Source organism: Pinus tabuliformis, chromosome 2_2 (assembly GCF_031772625.1).
Source record: "Pinus tabuliformis cultivar Carrire ecotype Pingquan chromosome 2_2, CPIR1, whole genome shotgun sequence".
Classification (NCBI taxonomy): domain Eukaryota; kingdom Viridiplantae; phylum Streptophyta; class Pinopsida; order Pinales; family Pinaceae; genus Pinus; species Pinus tabuliformis.
The window spans coordinates 873,304,741-873,328,532 of NC_142300.1; the positions used below are offsets into that span (position 1 = coordinate 873,304,741).

Genomic DNA, 23,792 nt, shown 5'->3' on the forward strand with positions numbered 1-23,792 from the left:
TGTAGTTGGCAGTCAATTCAGGTTTTCGTGGTTGCTTTGACTGAATAGCTCAATTGTGAGTTCAATTGGTATATTTTTGGTTATTAAAGCATCGCGCTCTTAATAGGTCATATGCATACCTAGACCTAATAAGATATAGAAAAAAAAATAAAAATAAAAATTATTATTGAGTTTATTTATTTCCAATTAATACTATTTTTAGTTTATTATTAATATTATTTATATATTACATAAATAAAAAAATGATATAAAATATAAATAATGATTATACAAAATATAAATAATAATTAAAACATGAAGAAAATTACTATTTCATATTTAGCAATACTCCATTTTCATTAATCATCCTAAGATTCATATCATTTAAAGTTACATTTCAATAAATAGGCAAATTTAGATCAAGAAAAATCAAGAGGTTCAAACCCACACCATCGGAAATAACCTAGATATGGAGTACAGGGGTAAAAGATTTAGGTTGTTTATTTATTACAATTAGCAGAACCATCTTTACCAAGGTGGTTGATAAATGCTGATAGGCTTATATGAAACATATATACAACCACATTTTCCAATGTGATTGATATACTTCAATAGGTTTATATAAACCACATTAATAATTATTATGGGTATTTTTTTAAACACCAACTAATTATTAATAACTATATAAATATTAACAACTATATTATTTATATATATTATTATATGAATATTATATTAATATTATAATCATAATATAAACTCATAATAATATTATTAATATTAATTAATTAGATTATCATTATATTATTCAAGAAATAAAATAATATAATTATTATTATATTACTATTATAATAATAATAATAATAATAATAATAATAATAATAATGATGATGGAGGATAATAATATAATAATAATATTATATTATTATAATAATATGCCAATATAAGTATTAATAAGATAATAATATAATTAATATTATTATTATAATAATAATATAATAGTATTATAATAATAATAATTACTATTGTTTTATTTTATAATAATAATAATAGCTCATAATAATAATCATGATCCAATAATAATTAGAATTGTGATAAGTGCATTATTATGTGTAATTTTTTAAAGACTAACCATTTATGATAATTAATAACTATATAAATAATAACAATGATATTCTTATATATTTATGATTATTATATTATTATTATTACTATAATAATAATAATAATAATAATAACAATAATAATAATAATAATTAGGTTTTATTAATTCAACCATGTTTATTTTAGCATTTTTAATATTTATTTTAGGGTTTGTATACATTGGGTTTATAATATTAGTCCCTTTTGTTTATTATTACCCAAGGGATAAATACTAAAAACCCAAGGGATTATGAACCAAAGGGAATAATATTAAACATAAGGGACTAATATTATAAACCCAAGGAACTAATATTAGACAATCATGGTCAACCATGGATGAATGTCACGTTGTGACAAGGATTGTCTCACCATGAAAATAAACCATGTTTATTTTAGTCTTTCTAATATTTATGTTAGGGTTTACCAATGTTGGGTTTATAATATTAGTCCCTTGGGTTTGATATTAAACCCTATGATTAATATTATAAGCCCTAGTATCACAAATTATAAAGCCAATATTAAAATTTAGTATTATAAACTAAATATTAGAAAGTCCTAATATTATAAACCTTGTATTAAACCCAAGTTTTGTAATGTAACAATGCGAATATTAAACCCTAGGACAAATATTAAACTCTATGATTAACCTAGGGGATAAATATTGTAAACACTAGGATTAATATCAAACCCTACAAATATAAAACATATGATTAATACTATAAACTCGAGGAATTTATATCATAAACCTAATTGTTTATAAACCCAAATAATCTATATTAAACACTCGTTAATATTATAAACCCTATCAATAATATTATATGCTAGGAATATGAACCCTTAGATGAATAAACCCAAGGGATTGATAATATAAACCTAAGGAACTAATAACAACAAGGGATTAATACTAAAAACCTAAAAAACCAAAAGGATTAATAGTATAACCCAAGGTATATAAAACCTAAGATAAACAAAAGGGACTAATATTATAAACCCAAGGAACTAATAAACCCAATGGTTTAATATTATAAACCCAAGGAATTATTGAACCCAATGGATAAATATTAAAAACCTAAGGGATCAAGAAGTGCAAGGGATTGATATTACAAATACAAGAGATTAATAAAGATGACCATGATTGATATTATAAACCCAAGTTAATAATAAACCCAAAGGATTAATACTAAAACCCCAAGGGATTATGAACCCAAGGAAATAATATTAAACACAAGGGACTAATATTATAAACCCAACATTGGTAAACCCTAATATAAATATTAGAAAGACTAAAATAAACATGGTTTATTTTCATGGTGAGACTATCGTTGTCACGATGTGGCATTCAACCATGGTTGACCATGGTTGTCTATGATTGACAATGGTTGACCATCATCAATATTATAAACCTAAGGGAATAATAAACCCAAGGGATTGATATTATAAACCTAAAGGAATAATAAAACTAAGGGATCAATACTAAAACCCCAAGTGGTTATGAACCCACGGAAATAATATTAAACCCATGGGACTAATATTATAAACCCAAATATAAACACTACAAACACTAAAGTAAACGTGGTTTATTTTGATGGTGAGACAATCGTTGTCACAATGCGACATTTAAACATGGTTGACCATGGTTTGCTATGATTGACAATGGTTGACCATGATTGATATTCTAAATGCAAAGCAATAATAAAACGAAGGGATTAATAATAAAACCTCAAGGGATTATGAACCAAATGGAATAATATTAAACCCATGGGACTGATATTATAAACCTAAGGAACTAATAAACCCAATGGTTTAATATTATAAATCCAAGGAATTAGTGAACCCAATGGATAAATATTAAATACCTAAGGTATCAAGAAGCTCAAGGGATTGATATTACAAATACAAGAGATTAATAATGATGACCATGATTGATATTGTAAACCCAAGTTAATAATAATCCCAAAGGATTAATACTAAAACCCAAGGGATTATGAAACCAAGGAAATAATATTAAACCCAAGGGACTAATATTATAAACCCAACATTGGTAAACCCTAATATAAATATTAGAAAGACTAAAATAAACATGGTTCATTTTCATGGTGAGACAATCCTTGTCACGATGTGGCATTCAACTATGGTTGACCATGATTGACAATGGTTGACCATGATTGATATTATAAACCCAAGAGATTGATATTATAAACCTAAAGGAACAATAAAACTAAGGGATCAATACTAAAACCCCAAGGGATTATGAACCCAAGGAAATAATATTAAACCCATGGGACTAATATTATAAACCCAACATTGTTAAACCCAAATATAAACACTACAAACACTAAAATAAACATGGTTTATTTTGATGGTGAGCCAATCGTTGTCACAATGCGACATTCAAACATGGTTGACCGTGGTTTGCTATGATTGACAATGGTTGACCATGATTGATATTATAAATGCAAAGCAATAATAAAATGAAGGGATTAATACTAAAACCCCAAGGGATTATGAACCGAAGGGAATAATATTAAACCCATGGGACTGATATTATAAACCCAAGGAACTAATAAACCCAATGGTTTAATATTATAAGCCCAAGGAATTAGTGAACCCAATGGACAAATATTAAAAACCTAAGGGATCAAGAAGCGCAAGGGATTGATATTACAAATACAAGAGATTAATAAAGATGAAGATGACCATGATTGATGAGGTTCAATCTTTATTCTTTTTCAATATTTTCTTTTCTCCTTATTTTTCTTCTTTATACCCTCTTTTCATTTTTTATTCTATTTTTTCTTTTATTTGGAAATCATTGGCAGATTGAAAAGTATTTACAAAATAGGATTCCTGAGATATAGCACTCAATTACCTTGAGATCCTATACATTATAGGACCCTAACAAGACACACACATGCAATTGACATGCATGCATGACCAACACACAACCCATCGAGTCCAAGGGGTGAAACATGCTCTGATACCACTCTGTAACACCCTCCTCCCACATCTACCAAAGCGACTGACGAGCATGGGTAAACATGCGATGAGAGGTCACTATGACACGATTTGACCTCCTAAGTCACATTAAGGAAGTGCAACTGATGGAAACACACCATGTAAACATTAATCATCAGCTACATAATCCTCATGAACTCATAAAATACTTTATACAACTTGCCTTTGCATGCCACAGAGATTTTGGACAATTTAAGGCTCATTCGATCCCATGTTATAGGCATGAGTATGACCAATAACCCAAAGTTGCTCTCACAGCTTGCTTGCTAGTGACTAGAGACCAACAATGTTAGTGCTATGCCAGTGACTCTGGGATTTGAGCCACATTTTTAGGCCCAGATCCCAGGTCATTGCCTAGAATTGAACCATATCTTCAGATCAGTAAAATAACATGGAAATGAAAGTACTAAAGAAAATAGTTGTTTAAGACCTTCACTAGACCCCTACTATCCATGACGGGCATTTGGTTAAACATGTTGCAAATGTGTAATCTACATGTGTAATTAATAGTTCTGAGCATAGGGGTCTCATACATAGCTGTGAATCGCTAAGAACCATTGATGCCTCAACACATCAATCACCATTCCATCCATTAGGTCACGGATACATTGATAATTGAATTACAAGTAAAAACATTATGAGAGCTACACATGGCTACTATCATAAAATATATACCTAACCTGCATAATAGTAATAGAAAGACTCACAAAAGTACAACCATAGAGACCACATATAATCCATCAAAAATCTCATATAAGTACAATGAGAAATACCACTCCATTAACGATGCAAAATCCAAACCCAAGATGGGACTTCCTTGTTCCACCCGAACGTAGAATCGCTGAGCCAAATATCTCTTCAGCTATTCACTCCAGTGCCATACTCAAAGAAAGAATGTCGGATCTCATAGAGCACATCAATCAGAACTCATCCAGGCGTTTGAGAGGCCATCCAGCTCAATCCATCAAACAATGACTCCACCTTATGGACGTACATCACAAAACCATCATTAGATCGGTCTCTATCTAAGCCTTCTAGTGCTCGAGAGCATTTGTCCAACCAAGGCTCCATGACTAGTAACTCAGCCCACAACTTTTAATGGGCTCCAAAACGTTTGTCCAACCAAGGCTCCATGACTAGTAACTCAACCCACCAAGGGCTCCAAAGCATTTGTCCAACTAAGGCTCCAGGGGTAGTAACTCAACCTAAGCCATTTGAGGGCTCCAGAGTGCTTGTCCAACCAAGGCTCCAGGACTAGTAACTCAACCCAAGCTAAGGAAACATGAGAACCAACGAAAAACACAACAATTAAAATAAACCCACAATCACCATGGATATCCATGAAATGGCGAGGTTAGTAAATCCACTGTCAATCCTAGCCTGCCTCCATGGCATTGACAGATCATAACCAAAAATCCACATGCATATGCCATGCATGCCAAAACTAGTGAAGGAAACATACATGCAACTCGGTACCTGCAAGAAAATATGATGTAGCTGCTGATCCTAATGACTTCTTGCACTTTCTTGCTTTTCCTTTGGCTTCTTGCTTCGAGAATCCAAGTATGCCACACCCACCAAGAGTGCTCCAAGAGAACTCTAAGTCTCCAAGAGTATGAGAGAGAGAAACAGAGTAATGAGAGAGCTCCAAAACTGAACAAACAAAAGGTGACCAGCTTATCCTCATAATCCTTTTTATGAATGAGGGCTCTATTTTCTTCATTTTCCATTATTTTCCTTCAATTTCCTTCGCACATGAAGGATGTGACCTTCCACCTCCCTTTTCTGCTAATTTCCATTATTTTCATAAATAATTGTGCCAAAAATTCCATTTTGTCTTTCCAAAGCCGTAGCATTGCCTTTTCCAACTTCCTTAGCCATAAACAATCACAAGTGATCCCATCACTAAGATTCTGCCCAATATTTAGCTTGGAAAAAGTATCCCACAGACCGTGGTTAATTTTTTTTAACATGTATTACAAGAAATTTTCATGAGAATTGTTACAATTAAAAATTATTAATCACCATATTCATTATTTTTCAATATAATTATTTTTTCGTTAATTTACTTATATGTATTTACATATTATAATTTAATTTTGTATCATTAAAATTTATATTTAAAAAAGTAGTTTATAATTAGATTATATACATTTGAATTTATTTCTAAATATTTAAATTGCATTATTAATATTAATAAATTAATATTAAATTAAAATTATATGGATTTATAATTCCCTACTGTTTTAATACATTAATAATTTTATATTATTAATTGTTTTTAATTTGATTTAAAAAGAAATAATCAACTCATATTAGATATGATGGATAAACTAATGATTTTTTATCATATATATTAACGAAATAAATGCTTAATTTAATTATAAATATAAATAAAAGTACTTTATTTTGATTTAATTTTCACATTGTGAAGTTTTCTAAATTACTTCGACAATTGGTTATAATAGATTTGATAAATTATCAAATATTTATGATAATTTATTTTTTTTTACCTTTTATTTTGTTATATCTTATTTTTATTTATAACTGAATAAATTAGTAATTAGTAAAACAGAATAAGTGTAGAATATAAATAAATATGCACACCATCCACAATAAATAAACAGTTTCCACTTGGAAACATCACGAAAGAAAACCTTGCTAGAAACTAAAGAATCTATATTCTCTTTTCTAAAATATGGAAAATGTTCAAATACAAAGAAAGACGTACTCTGCAAATAGTTAACTAAGGCATGTGTCATGCAAGGCTACTAATTTTTTTTAACTCCTTACCTTTTGTTTTTATAACTTACGACTCTCATTTCCAACACTCGTCTATGGAACAAATTATAATAGTATGGAATATATCCCTACTCAACCCTAACTCCTCCTACTACTCTATTATTTAAAAGATCTTGACAAACAACTATGGGTAAAATCCGATTCCTTCAACCCCTAACTAGAGTTATGGTTTTTAGCTTTCTATATTTTTCTTCAACTTTAACACATGGCTAGCCCCATATTAATATACTTGAGTAATAGAGATGGCATGGAATCATCTCATACCATCACGGTCAACACAGTAGGGCAGCTTGAGGAAAGCATAACTATTCATATGAACTCTTCTTGACAAAATTATTATTCTCTTAGAAAGCTATATGAGTGTATAAAAATACCAAATGTTTATTTAGTGCCTCAAAATTTCTTTAAAAAATTTAAGACACGAAATCCTCACACTACTACACACTCATAAAATGATATTGCATGTTGATTCCTTCAAGGTTTCCTAATTTAAAAGTGTCAAGATAAATAATATCAATCTAATTGAATATTATAATCATTTAAATAACTAAGGTAAAATGTCACATTTTGATTAGCTAAATTCCTAACAAAATATTAAATTCATTTTACATTATTTTAGCATTATAAAATTGTAGGTTGTACCACCTTAAATAATAAATTTAGTTTGTTAAAAATATTTGACTATAACAAAATCCCCCCTAATCAACTCATTGAAAAAAGAAGGAAATTGGTAAGAGAGTGAAGCATTAAACATTGCATATTGATACATACATAATATTCTAGTAGATTTTACGATTGGTAGATAATTGTAATATAGTAAGATTGAGAGTGAAGCATTAAAAGTTTTATATGGATATTTATAGAATATTGTTAAAGTATTAATAGATATTATGGTTGGTAGATATTCTTAAGATATTAATAATATATGATAGTAAGATAATTGATAAAAATCAGCATTAAGAGTACTAGGCTACTGAGAATACTGAGTTAAATAGCCATGTGTCAAATTAGATCTTATTTTGACAAATCCATTGATCTCTATAAAGGTTATTTATGTGTATATTTATCCTTTAACAATGTATAAAATAGCATATCACCTCTTTCTACATTGGATTTATTTGTTACATGTTTAATTTTTGGTTTAGTATTTGAACTTGGTGTAAGAAGCCATGAATAAGAGGTTCTTTACTGGAAGAGTAAAAATCAATTGTGAAGTGATTGTTGTTAAATAGTGTGAGGTAATTGCTCATGCAAAGAAATTTATCTTCTTTAATTTTCTCTTTATCCTTACCAAATCTAACAGATTTCAACCTAAATTAAGAAATTACAATATATTTACTAAATTATATAAATTGAAATTTTAATATAAATACATGGTTTCAAGGATATAATTGATAGGAAATTATAACTAAAATTAAAGTTATACTAGTTACTCATGCACTCTTAGCTCAATATTAGGAGAAAAAAACACCACAAAGTATATTGAAGTGAGGTTTCATTAAAGACATCTTCCAATGTAAAGAATAATGGATCATGCAACTATTGTGCTATGTTTGGATATTATGCATATGAATGTAGTGAAAGGATGTTTAATGCGTCAAAATATAGAAGAATAATGGATCATGCAACTATTGTGCTATGTTTGGATATTATGCATATGAATGTAGTGAAAGGATGTTTAATGCGTCAAAATATAGAAGATTAGAAGGCAACATTTGTGATATAAAATTAGAAATTAAGTGTATCCTTAAAGTTTTGAAGTTATTTATTTCAAATGTATCCCCATCAACAAAAATAGATGATTGTAATGCGTGGTTTATGGCTTGAAAATACTATATTTACGTGACTTATACTCAACATTGTTTTAAAAATGATCATGAGAAGATTAATGGTGATAAAATATATTTAGTAAATGATATATTTCATGAAATAAAATGATATGGTGATGTATTAACAGATTTACCAAATGGTCATATGAAGCAATTAAGAAATGTAGCATATGTGCTAGGGATTATGGAAACCATAATACTAGTTTTAGCTATGAAAATAAAGGTCTAAAAGTTGAATTTTAACTTGAGGTTGTTCCATGAAGGATATGAAATTTTAGAAACTAGGATAATACTCAGAGAGGGAAGAATTATTATTATAGCCAATTTTAGAAATTATAAAAAACATTCCATTTTTTTTTTCAAAAGTAAATCATATAAGAGACACATAGGAACTCATAAGAAAACCATATGTACATGAAAATACATAAAGGTAAAAAACCACAAAACATAGAATATTGTTGTTACATTAGTTTCTCTAACTAAATATCTATTTCCATGTGTCACTTTCACATGCTACACATCATCATCAATGCCACCTATTGTGCCACATCGTTGTTAGGTGTCATTGGAAAATACCCACTCGGCCACCCAAAAGGCCAGACCTACATGCGACTTGTCATGACCATGTAGTGCCATGTGTCATCCAATACACATCACTACTTGTCATATCCTTATTGAGCCATGTCATTCAGCTACCACCTATGTGCTAGCCAGCACTCATCTCTTTTTAATCATATAGATGTATTTTTATATTCATTTGTGGCGCTCATAACCACTTTCATGCTCAATTTAAGCATCCTGTGAGTAGGGGCTATGACTATGGGCTTGCTGCACTATTTCTTTCTTTCTCACTTCTTGCTTCCGTTACTATTGTTTGTGCATGAGATGGACCAGGTGGTCATATAAGTGCTTTAGTGTTGCTTACTAAACCATTGCAATTGAGAACTATCACCACGAGGTTGGAACCCTATCGCCTTCTATTCATCAATATATAGTCTTTCATGGGATTGCACCACGAGACCCGTGAAGAAAAAACCTCCCAACTTAACCATTTGGACCACAACCACTAGACTCTTGTTTGTCATGTTAGTTTAATGTAACGTTTAGACATTTTCATAAAGAGTAGTTTTCGAGAACTTCAAGGACGACAATGGGCACTTCGTTGGCTTTGAAGGTCAATTTAAAAAGTAGGAAGTATTTTGATCCTTTGTAAACCTTTTAAACTTGTATTTCATGGAGAAGATATTATGGATGAAGCTACAGTCTACACTGGATTTAACGAGAAACGAAACTTCTAATGCATGGAACTGCATATGAAATCTTACCAGATAGGTAAATAAGAAAGATATGATTTCTCAATGAACTGAATTCTATTTATTTGATGGTAAACTCCTTTTGCTAAATAACATTAGATTCAATTCAATATTTTCAATTTTTAGATTGAATACATGTCAACGGCTTCTTGGTACACCAGTGTACTGAGACTAGAAACAAGGAGATATCGTGAAGTGTATTGACCAGATGTACGGCTAGAAAAAGGGATTTACAGGTGACAATACATATTATTTTCATCTATTGAAACCCTAGTTATTTGCAATGTTTCCTTTTCTTTTTATTTGAACATAAGTTATCAATTCATATAATGAGTTGTATTGTTTTGAATGAAAGCTACTAATGTTAAATTTTGGTTGTGTGATAAACATAAGAAGCTATATTGGAAACGTGGAGAAGGAAAGGCACAAATTGGCACACAAAAAAAATAACATGACTCTTTGTTGTTCTATTGATCACACAAGCTTGGAAAGATTACAATTAACCCATCATGAGTTATTTATCATTTTCAACTTATGACTCACTCAAAATAACTTCAACATGAAAACACACACTATATTTGAATTTACTAAATATAATACTAAATTGGAACTCACTCACAGTTGACACTTGACTCAGTTAATTCATGTTAACACTAATTAACTCAAAATCTAAATTTGAATTGTTTTTCATGCAGGAGTAATTACAATTTCCAACACTCCCCTTAATTACAACTGTATGACTTAACATAACTCGACTAGGCCTATTAGGCTTACAATAGAAATTGATTCAATCATTACTCAAAAATGCATGTTGGTCTAAGTCTAAGCTGGGCTTACAATGACTCAAAAATTTTACAATTTTGTATTTTTTTTCATTTCTTTCAAATTATTTATCCTAAAAATTGCTTCATTCTGTATTACACATTCTTGTTGTAATCTCTAAATTTCTTCACTTGTTGTTGTTGTAATTTTTCTTTGACTTCTCTTGTATTTGTTCTAAAACTAAATCTAATTTTTCTTTTACAACTTCCATTTCAAAAATTCTTTCACTTATGGAATGCTATCATAACTCTTCATATTTATTAAACTATGTTCTTTGCTTGACTTCATTCATTTCATATTCCTAACTTTATTTCTACGATATTTCTTGATAGAAAAATCTTATTTATTAAAATATGTTCTTCACTCTGCTTCATTCATTTCATATTCCTAACTTTATTTCTACCATATTTCTTGATAGAAAAATCTTATCTCTTCTTGACTCCATCGCTAAAGAATTGTTCCAACCCTTTCTTCTTTGTCTTTAGAAACTTCCATATCTTTCTCTTCACTTTCATCATCAGGTACTCATTCTTTTTTCTTGTAATATGCACAATCGTGGTGTGGTGTTCGGCGAAAGGAGGGTTTGTTTCCATCAGTATGAATTTTCAATGTCATTTCTTGGGTCATATGTTTCCGGACTATCTGTGGATCATATCGCTCTCATGCAAATTTGTTTTCTTTATGTACTTATTCGTACATGTTTACATCAACGAGGTAAATAGGTAGTATGAACAAAATATGGTATAAAAAAATTGTATCATTTTGTTAGATATGATGGACCATCTTCCAGCAGAAGGCTATGATTCTATTTGTCTGATTCTAGACAAGTTGTGATGATATACGATCATATGATCTTATGTAATTGGCTTTCCTATTTTCATAATATAACCTATTTTTCTTCTTCCACCCAAAAAATACAAGAAAAAAGAACGAACAATTCTTCACCCAAGAAATACAAGCAAAAAGAACAAACAATTAACCACTGACCTCTGGCTTTCAGAGGAAACGAATTGAATTTCATCCAACTATTTTGTGTTCAAGCTAATTTGATAACAATGATATAAAGTGAAAAAAATGCAATTTTAACCCTATATAATAGAATTTCAAATTGTGAAACAAAATTAAATCTTTAAAGAACTTCAACCATCACTATGACTCAGACTAGTTACAAGAACTCAATCGCAATAGAAATTTTCCTCAAATAGGGCTTCAACTCCAACACTGAAAACTCAGCCTCCTCTAAATCACAACTGAACCTGCTCCACTCCAAACTTTGGTCTCCTTTAAATAGGGCTTCAACTGCAACACTCAAAACTCACCCTCCTCTAAATCACAACTGAACCTCCTCCACTCCAAACTTTGGCCTCCTTCAAATGATAACCAAAAATACTGAAAAACATTGGTTTTTTTTTTCACGTCCTACAACTCAACAAATAATTCACAAAATTTCTCTTCAACGTGGCCCCACTTTACATCTTAATATTTCATGAGGTATGAAACTCATATATTCTCATCATGCTCTCCAAAATAGAATGAAATTCATGTGAGAAATGGCCAAAAACTCTCCTTTTCATGACTATTTATAGTGCTTTGGGGGTATAGGGTAGGGTTTATTTTTCCGTTCGATAGGCTAATTAGTGCAACTTGCATAATGTATAATGAATATTTAAAAAATCATTTTTCCTCAGTCGTGAATGCTTAGAACATGTCTTTTATATCATTAGAAAAGTCTAGAAATGAATATGATAATTGACTACGTATCATTCTCTTTCATTTGGATAGTCTTTGACATCAATACAACTAATTTTCAATGTCACACTCACAACAACGTATTGATCTTCCAAGACAACTAAGCTCTATGCACGCAATTATTTATACTTTCAACAACATACAACTCTTAAAAATTCACAACATTCTCACAAGCTCTGATATAAAATTAAAGCTTTCATACACAAATACACAACTCAAATAAATTATCACATAAAACTAATTACAATATATAAGAAAATATCAAGGTAATCAATTCCTAAAATATAAAGCAAAATAAATTATTTAAGTTTAATTTATAAATTCTAATATTAATTATAAAATCAATTAATTTTTATTTTTATTCATATTTTAGATTATTTCTAACCATATTACCTATGTAAACTACTTTATTAATAAATTCCCTTTAAACTATTTCATCACCTCTAATTATCTTAAAACTATTTTATTGTTTTCTCATTTTCTGAACCATATAATTATTTTCCAATTCATTATAAAATAATTAATAATTATTTACATTACTATTATCTATTTACCTCTTTCTCAATAAACCATTATCTTACCTCGCTTTTATCATTATCATGCATATTATTATTGTTTTGGTGGTTATTTAATGGTTTTATCGTTCTCTTTTAAGCTTTATTCTGTTTAAGTAAACTCTGGTTTTCGTTGTGATATAGATTTTCTCATTTCAGTACATTTGGTATATTCTTTAACCAAGACTTCACTTTGGTATTACAACTTGAACAAATTCAAACCAAGCCTCGCTCCATTTTTTCCCTGGATGGCAATGGTGTTATAGCGTTAATAGATTCCAATAGCAATGACTTAAGTTTGTTGAATTTGAACGTATGGGATTGAATTTGAATGATATATGGATGATATAGTCCAGGTATGATTTCTAATATTAATAGATTTCAATTAGCAATGACTTAAGTTTATTGAATTTGAAAGTATGGGATTGAATTTGAATGATATAGTAGATAAAAATTACACTTTGAATTAAATGAAGGAGTTGCAGCTCACAAGTGTGTACAACACCTGGGAGACTGCACTCAAATAAAGAGGAGACTCTCACTCTCGTTCACTTTACATTACATCAAATGAATATTACAATATTAAATACATCACTGAAAAATAGGTAGTTGTAAACAACCTCCTAAACTCTAGGAACTAATCCTAAACTAAGGAGATATGTTACAACCATATAACCATTTCTCCATTATTTTTAACTCCCCCCTAATGGAGAAAGAGTTATTTTGCACTCCTAACATCCCTCTAAATAACTCAAACTTTACTCACCCTAGAGGCTTAGTAAAAATATCAGCTAAATTATCACAAGTATTACAATACTCCACACATATTTCTTTTGACTGTATCTTTTCTCCAACAAAATGAAACTGAGTGTCAATATGTTTAGTATTTTTATGGAAAACTAGATTGTATGCAAGCTTTATTGTGCTCTGGTTGTCAGTTTTGATGCTGGTTGCTTCTTTCTCACTTTCGCCTGCATTGCTAAGTAATCTCCTCAACCAGATGGCTTCGCATGTTGCTGCACACAACGCCTGGTACTCAGCTTCACATGATGATAATGCTACAGTACTTTGCTTTTTGCTACTCCATGAAATTACCCCGGATCCAATACTAAATGCGTAACCTGTGATGGATCTTCGATCATCCAGGTTACCTACCCAATCAGAATCTGAATAACCTGCTAAAGTAACATCAGAAATGTCAGTGTATAAAATACCATAATTACAAGTACCACTAAGGTACCTCAACACACATTTTGCTGCAATCGAGTGACTTTCAAGTGGTCTAGACATAAACTGGCTTAGCACACTAACAGAATATGCCAGATCAGGTCTAGTTGTCGTGAGATATATCAAACTTCCCACTAGCTGTCTATACAAAGTGGCATCCACCTGTTTTGTGCAATCATTACTGCTTAACTTGAGATTCTGCTGCAATGGTGTTACTGCTGTTTTACACTGTTCCATTCTGAATATTTCCAACAGGGTTCTGGCATACTTTCCTTGAGTTAGAAAAGTCTGACCAGAATCTTTCCACACCTCCAAACCTAGGCAATAATGAAGATCTCCAAGGTCTTTCATTTCAAATACCTGTGACATTTGCTGCTTGATTTCTTTGATCAGATTATTTGCATTTCCTGTTATAATCATGTCATCCACATACAAAGAAATCAAAATGATTTGCCTTTGTTTATTTATCTTGGTATACAGGTTTGGGTTGTTGAGGCTCCTATGAAAACCATGCTGTATAAAAAATGAATCAATTTTCTCATAACCTGGGTGCTTGTTTCAAACCATAAAGTGCCTTATGCAATTTACACACTAAATGCTCCTGCCCCTTTTTCACAAAACCAGGAGGCTATACTAAATAAATTTCTTCCTTTAATTCTCCATTCAGAAATGCAGACTTAACATCTAGCTGGTGTAGCTTCCATTTATGTTTTGTTGCTAAAGAGATTAGCATTCTAATTGTATTTAATTTAGCTACAGGGGCAAAGGTGTCATCGAAATCTATGCCTTCTTGCTGTGAATAACCCTATGCTACCAGTCTAGCTTTGAATTTTTCTACATTCCCATCTGCATTTATCTTAGGTTTATACAGCCACTTACAACCTATAGGGGTTTTTCCTTCAGGCAACTCAACTAAATCCCAAGTATGATTTCTATATATTGATTAATTTTCCTCATGCATTGCAGCCCTCCATTCATCTGATTTACTTGCTTCTTCATAGCTTGAAGGTTCTACAATGTTTAAAATTTTGGACATTAAAGCATAGCCTTTCAATCTTCCAGGTAGTCTAGTCTTCCTACCTAATCTTCTAGGTAGAGGACTTACCTCAACTCTATCTGTTTCAGCACATTCTGGGCCTGCATCATCACTTATTACACTATCTGCTGCTACTTCTTCCTATTTCTGCTCCTGCTCCTACTCTTCATCTTCGTCATTTTTCATCTCTATCAGCAAGATAAAAATCACAAGATAAAAATCACACTTTGAATTAAATGAAGGAGTTGCAGCTCACAGGTGTGTACGACACCTGGGAGACTGCACTCAAATGAAGAGGAGACTCTCACTCTCGTTCACTCTACATTACATCAAATGAATATTACAATATTAAATACATCACTGAAAAATAGGTAGTTGTAAACAACCTCCTAAACTCTAGGAACTAATCCTAAACTAAGGAGATATGTTACAACCATATAACCATTTCTCCATTATTTTTAACTATAGTCCAGGTATGATGTTGTCTGTGTTAAAATTTTTGGAGTAATAAAAGCTAAATGTAAAATCTGGGGAGCATTTTTTTTCTCCAATCCACTTCTGAAGCGCGCTTCGAACAATAGTGAAAGGAGAGCGAGTCAGGAGCACACTCTTATAATTTGGATGATATCATAGTCCACATATGGTTTCTAATACTAATAATTTATCGAGTTTTATTCCTTGATGTTGTTTGTATTAAGAATTATGGAGTAACAAAACTAAATACAAAATACACAGCTGCAGGTTGTGCCTCCTCGAGTGCTTCTTTATGGCTTCAAATCCTTGAGAGCCATTTAGGAGCAAAACACAATTTTTTAGTGGGGCGACTTAATATTCAAGAATATGATTTTAGTAAAAATTACATTCTCTTTTATTTTTCATTTTCATTTTTTTACAGTCTTTTTAGAATTTCAGCTTTATGAAATTATAATGTTTCCATTGAATTCTTTCATGTAAAAAGGTATGGAACTGAGCACCAATCCATATATGTCCATTGATGTTAAGCTTCATTCTGTTTAAATATACTCTGGTTTTAGTTGTGATATAGATTTTCTCATTTCAGTACATTTGGTATATTCCTTAACCAAGAGTTCACTTTGGTATTACAACTTGAACAGATTCAAACCAAGCCTGGCTTAATTTTTTTCCTGGATGGCAATGGTGTTATAGCGTTAATAGATTCCAATTAGCAATGACTTAAGTTTGTTGAATATGAACGTATGGGATTGAATTTGAATGATATATGGATGATATAGTCTAGGTATGATTTCTAATATTAATAGTTTTCAGTTAGCAATGACTTAAGTTTGTTGAATTTGAAATTATGGGATTGAATTTGAATGATATATGGATGATATAGTCTAGGTATGATGTTGTCTGTGTTAAAAGTTTTGGAGTACTAAAAGCTAAATGTAAAATCTGGGGAGCAGTTTTTTCTCCAATCGACTTCTGAAGCGTGCTTCGAACAATAGTGAAACGAAAGCGAGTCAAGAACACACTCTTACAATTTGGATGATATCATAGTCCACATATGGTTTCTAATACGAATAATTTATCGAGTTTTATGGCTTGATGTTGTTTGTATTAAAAATTATGGGGTAACAAAACTAAATATAAAATACACAGATGCAGGTTGTGCCTCCTTGAGTGCTTCTTTATGGCTCCAAATCCTTACATCCATTTAGTAGCCAAACTCAATTTTTTTAGTGGGGCAATTTAATAGTCAAGTTTATGATTTTAATAAAAATGATATTCTCTTTTATCTTTTATTTTCATCTTTTTACTTAAATTTATCAGTTTTTTAGAATTTCAGCATTAGACAATGTTCTCATTGGATTTTTTCATGTTAGATAATTACAATGTTTCCTTTGGATTTTTTCATGTAATAGGGTATGGAACTCATATTTATTCAAGAGCACCAATCCATATATGTACCTTGGATTTTTTCATGTAATAGGGTATGGAACTCATATTTATTCAAGAGCACCAATCCATATATGTACCTTGATGTTAGCTATGACATTGGTTGTGGAACTCCTCTATCATGAAAAAATGTACTCATCACTCAAACAAAATCTTCACTTTACATCATATGTTTTTTCTATCTTATGTTAATTCTTAGAGGGCGATATTAATGACAAAGATCCCAAGAGAGACAATGATTTTGATGATATGTAGGTATTTGTTGTAGTATAATTTTTTATTTTTTATTTTTATGCTAGAAGCCATCTAGGCCATATTTGTTGACATATATTCGATTAATAGATGAATTGCATTCGATGTTATTTTGGTTATGTGCACCCATACATGCTATATAAATTATATAAATGGGAACTTGTAACTTGTGGACATGTGGTTGATGAGGATTATAACTTCTAGATGATTGATACTATATGGCTTAATCCATGTTTTTTATATTTTTTATATCTAATTCATATATATGATTTACTCTCGAACTTTTGAAAATCTAGTTCACCCTACTCATTCTTAATAAAATCAATTAATTAATATAAAAATTTGAATATCTATATATATATATATATATATATATATATATATATATATATATATAATTAACAATAAAAATATATAATAAAATGACTATTATGATTATTTTTATTTTTAAAATTAAAATTAAAGGCCAATAAACCAATCATGTTAAATAAGTTCAAAAAATCATGTGTTAAGATAATGTTAAACTATACATATATTTTTGAACTTATTTAACAGAAATTAGAAATTTAATTAACAGGTAAGAAAATAAATTAAAATACTAAATATTGAGAAAAAAATTATATCAAATTAAATTAAATTCTATTTTGCCAAAAATTTAAAAGATAAAAAAAAATTAAAAACATATATAATATAAACAAATAATGCAAAATAAAGTATTCAATAAAAAATATATAAATATATTTCAATCTTATGTATATGTTGTAGTTGGGAGTTAATTGGGGTTATCTTGGGTGGTTGGGCTGAATAGTTATTATTTTCCCACCCAAGTTCAATTTCTTAAAGCCTAAAGTGTTATTTCAATTGATAGATTTCTAGTCATTAAAACACCTTCTTGTTGAAAAGTTAGAGAAATACCTAAACCCTCTTCATGTTAAGCTTCTGGTGAGATATTAGAAAAAACGCTATTGTTATTAGATTTTTTATTTCTAATTAATTTAATTTTACAACTACATTTAATTTATTATTAATATTATTTATATATCACATAAATACAAATTATGCCATATATAAATAATAATTTAAAACATGGCAATATCGTTTAGCATTACTATCTCATATTTGGCGAGACACCATTTTCATTAATCATCCTAGGATTCATATACCTCCCAATAAATAGGCAAATTCAGATCGAGAAAAATCAAGGGATCCAAAAACACAGCCCTAATTTCAAGGATCAGAAATAACCTAGCGTTTTAAACCAAAAGAGAATACTTCGTACTATATGGACTACAGGGGTAAAAGATTTATGGACGTCCTGAAATAGGTTGTTTATTTATTACATAATAATTATGGTATAATAATGGAGTATGAGAAATGTATAATGCAATCAAAATCAAATCACTTATGAGATCATTTATGCAATATGATCAATTCAAATGACGATACACGATAAGGTGGGCTATATTGCAAGTCAAATGACCATGCACGCTAAGGTGGACACAACTTGAAGGTGAATATTCAGAAATCACATAGTTATATTTCGTAATGCAATAAATTACATCTTGCTGCATCTATTTTGGTTGAAATACAGTGAACTAGAGACAGCTCAGTTTCTGCCATAAGTAACCCAGTGTAGGATTTCACTAAACATTTAGCACTTGATTGCTTCGATAATTTTAGTTAAGGCGCCCTTCTTTCCCACGATCTTCGAGAGAGAGAAACCAGCTGCTTGGAGAAGTTCATTCCATTGTTCTCGGGTCCTTTCTCTACCTCCTGGTGAAAGATTCAACATAAGAGCATGTACGACTTTCCCAGATCCTATCAAGTCAGAATCATCAGTTATATCCAGGACAGCCTCTGCTATTATTAGCTTTCCTTTATCTGGGACAGCCTGGTAGCAGTTGTTAAGTAGCTTGATGCAGTGTTCGTCGTCCCAGATATGTAGGAAATGCTTTCATTGACAAATCCAAAATAAACTTATAAATTAGGTATAGTAGTAACATCTTTGATAGATAAATCAAAATTAAATGTTTACCACATAATTAACGTAGGAAGAAGATCCGCCAGATTAACGAACAGTATTTCTCACCTTCATAAAAATCGCATCTGCGGAGGGTACGCTCTCAAACAGTTTGGTTTCCGCTGATGTGTTGTATGCCTGTGTGAATGACAATACGATTAAAACAGCATGCCCAAATCTCATGCTGTGACGTGAAACAACATTGCGAAATCTCATGCTGTGTCGTGTGACGTGATTATGTAGGTTGATTATTCATCTCGATTTTTCCGAATAGCAGTTACATGTTGTTAGTGGATGTAATTTACCAGATTAATGAATGAACCACATAGGAAAAATAGCATATCTAAATAGAATAATAAAGAGATCAATAAAGATGGGTGGTTGTCTAAATATAATTCAGTGTATTCTGAACAGCTTGCAGACGATCTATGCATTGAAGTAGATAAATGGAACAGAAATAAACATATAAAAAAGAAGGTGGCGAAATGGAATTAGGATTACCGGGGAGAGGGGGTGCAGTTGCGATGACGTGAGGAAGATCATAATTGATGGCGTGGATATCAGGATGTGCAGCAGTTATGACACTCAACACTTCTCCGTGCCCTCCGCCCAAGTCTACCAGCGCATTAACGTCTTTGAAGCCATCGTAAGTAGCCAAGATCTCAGTCATACCGACCTTTGTGAGGGACACCATGCCTGCGTTGAAGATGGCGTTGAACTCCGGATTGCTGGCTGTGAAATTCCAGAATTCTTGGCCATTGCCACTGGAATTCTTGAAATTATCGCCCCCATGAAGCACACGTTCGTGAATATGGTCCCAGGCGGCCACGAAAACTGGGTGTGTCTGCAATAGAACGAAGGGAACAAGGCTTAAGGAATTAATATCGCGGGAGATGAAGTAGGTTTTGGTGAGATTGGTAAGGGCGTATTTCATGTTCATGGGTGCACTAATTCCCTCCGTTGGCTTGATCGTCTGCAAGATTCCCATAGTGGAAAGGTAAGTAAGAATGCGGGAAAGAGCGTCAACGTCGGGGGCTTCAGAGGGGAGTTGGGAGGCGATCTGGTGAACGGAGAGAGCAACATCATGACCGGCTTTCCAGATGATGTCTGGGATTTTAAGACGAAGGGCACATTTTAGCAGAAAGGGGTTTACTACGGAAAACGCCATGCGAACCCTGGAGCACCTCTTCGTCTTCAACTGCTTGGATATTCATATCCCGAGACTCAACCGGACCTTCCTTTCCCAGGGTTTGGATATCCATACCTTTCATGCTTTCACTAACTTCGGCTGGAGAGCTGTAATGCAAACGAATAGGGATGCCAAATTTATATTATTTGGTGGTGGCCTCGTGTAATCTTCTACGTCACGGACTGGATTGTGGCTCAAAATTGAAGTGCTCGTCTGCAAGCGACACAAGTTCAGGTCCAATTACATTTACGTATATGAATGATACAGTTACGTATATGAATGAAAATCTGAGAGATCATTTTGCAACTAAAGAAATCGTGTTTGGAGAAGCAGCTCTAGTTACGTATATGAGAGATGAGTTTTCAACTTAAAAAAGTCGTGAGACATGATTTTTCAACTAAAAAAATCGCGTGTGGAGCAGTAGCTCTCGGAGATACATAATTTTGTTAGGAATGGAATCATAAAACTTATAATCTCCCTACTTAACAATTGAACCATCTTCACAACTACATTTTCACTTATGAAAGATGATATTTAGACCACCACGGATGACGTTTTTAATGGATAAACCAAATATTGAACACTCGACCACACAAAATTAATTAGTATCTAAAACACTTAGTTCGATGGCTTAACTTAAACAAATTCATTGAAAATTTGGGTATCGAAAGCCATGACTGAACCTCCGCCTCATATCTTGAACAAATTCAACCCAAACTTGTCCTTCAGGTGGTTGGTATTTTCTCGATGTACGAAGTACGAAGCACCCGCAGTCATGGAAACCATATTAATATTGAAAACCGCGACCTGAAATATATGTACAAATAACCATGTCAAATGTATGTATCAAAAACAGAAACATATGGATCAATTTTAATGTTATATGGCCTATTATTTTGTAATGGAAATTTTCTCGACTTTTCCGAATTCAAATCTAATTTGATAACTATAATTAAAGTTAAAGGATTTGTATGGCACATAGTCAGGTCATGGTTATCGGAAGTTGTTTGTGACATGTACCAGCATAATCTTTTATTATTATTAACATAGCCAACAAAACTTGATTGTTTTCACTATGCTTTACATATAGTTGAAAATAGTTATATTATTTTGTATTAATGGAGAAAATGGTTACATAATTGTAATGTATCTCCCTAGTTTAGGATTAGTTCCTAGAGTTTAGGGGTTTGGTTGCAACTTCCTAATTCCTCGTGTTGTACTTAATGATGTAATCTTTCATTCATGAATAATAGAGTGTACGAGAGTGATCTCTCTGTTCTGAGTGTAGTCTCTAGGTGCAGGCCTCACTTGTGAGCTACATCTCCTTCATTTTCAATTTTGTTCACATTTTATCTTGGTATCAGAGCTCAGATTGGGTGAGCCTGATCTTATATCACCTCTTGTGACTTAAGTGCCTTTGTGGCCAGCTTGCCTTGTGGCAGAATTGCGTGTGTGGTTTGAGGTGCCTCTGTGGCCGCGTGTACACAAGAGCTTTGTGCTCAATTGAGCAGGTGGACTGCAGAACACCTGGCTCGGATTCAGATGTTTTTTTATTTTTTCTGAATAGAAGGAGATTGGCGCACTTTTCGTGCTGACAGCAGTGCGAGCAAGGGATTTTGGTGCATTTGTTCGTCTATTAATCGCGCCAAAGCGCCAAATTACCCGATTGGCGCGGAAAATCATGGAAAAATCGCACCAGGAAATTTTACTCTGACCGATTTTATTTAGGCGTGGTTTTCTCGCTCGGGAATGCGCCAATCCGCTCGGGAACGCGCCAATCCACCTTCAAGGGGATCTGCGGGAAGCCTCATCCTTGTTTGGCAATTTGCGATGGTGCAGATCGGAGAAGTTGCAGATCTATCCGGGAGAGGCAAATTGGATCATTTTTAATCAGATCAATTTTTTGGCTGTATTGAAAAACGGTGGATTTGCTCATCGGAGCGGGATTGATCTTGCTGAGTTGTTAGATATTGCCGGATCTGAATCAGTGAGTAGATCACGAGATCAGCAGATCGGTGACAGATTGATTTGAAAGGTATCGATTTTTTGTTACTGTTGGGTAGATTCATTTTTTAAATCTGATCAGAATGAGTAATATGATGGAATCTTACCTCCACGAGTCTGGCAAACTCGATGGATCTAACTTCACGAACTGGAAGTTTAAGATCCAGACCTTGCTTGAGGGTGCGAATGCTTGGTCCATAGTTACAGGTGATGAGCAGAGGGTGAATGCGGGGACGCAGGAGCAAGACTGGGATAAGCGAGAGAACAAGGCGAAAGTTTTGCTGAAAATGTCTGTGAAGGACAACGTTATTCCACATATCAGAGATTGTAAAACGTCCGCGGAGATCTGGACGACCATTAAAAATCTGTATCAGACCCAGAACACAAGCCGAGTTATGGCACTCAAAAGCAAGCTATTTTCGATGAGGATGAACGAAAATGTGACTGTTGTTGCATTTGTTGCGCGAATCAAAGATGTGAAAGATGCATTGGGAAACATCGGAGGGGCGGTGTCTGACTCTGATCTTGTCTCAATCACACTGAATGGGATACGGGATGAATTTCAAATGTTCATCATTGGATTGGCGGCAAGGGAGAAAGCGCCCACATTTGATGATCTGACAGGGATCTTGCTGCAAGAGGAGGAGCGGCGGCAGAACTTGAACCCCTAGAGTGATGATCTTGCGCTGATGGCAAAACGGCGATCATTCAGAGGGAAGCAGCCACAGCAGCAATCACAACAAAAAGAAGGAACATCGCAGAAGAGTCCACATAAAGGTATGATTGCAAATAATTATGTAAAGAAATGTTATTATTGTGGAAAGAAGGGCCATGTGCAGAATGTATGCTTTAAGAAGGAGGCTGATGATGCAAAGAGGAAGAAGGCAAAGCACAGAGGATACTTTATTAAAGAAGATGTTGAAGAAGATAAAGATTTC

At 32.3% G+C, this 23,792-nt stretch overlaps 1 protein-coding gene and 1 pseudogene across 2 annotated transcripts; both read right to left on the bottom strand.

Annotated features, from left to right (window-relative positions):
* Positions 1-19,286: 19,286 nt before the first annotated feature.
* LOC149195769 (putative scoulerine-9-O-methyltransferase OMT3B pseudogene) lies at positions 19,287-19,877 on the bottom strand (annotated as a pseudogene). The gene is made up of 2 exons (XR_016255126.1): positions 19,731-19,877; positions 19,287-19,592 (listed from the first exon to the last, which is right to left on the bottom strand). The product of XR_016255126.1 is annotated as a putative scoulerine-9-O-methyltransferase OMT3B pseudogene (transcript).
* A 169-nt stretch (positions 19,878-20,046) lies between these two features.
* On the bottom strand, positions 20,047-20,829 carry LOC149195770 (caffeic acid 3-O-methyltransferase-like). The gene has a single exon (XM_089408018.1). It carries the CDS (start codon positions 20,827-20,829, stop codon positions 20,047-20,049), a length of 783 nt encoding a protein of 260 aa, XP_089264144.1.
* Positions 20,830-23,792: the final 2,963 nt, after the last annotated feature.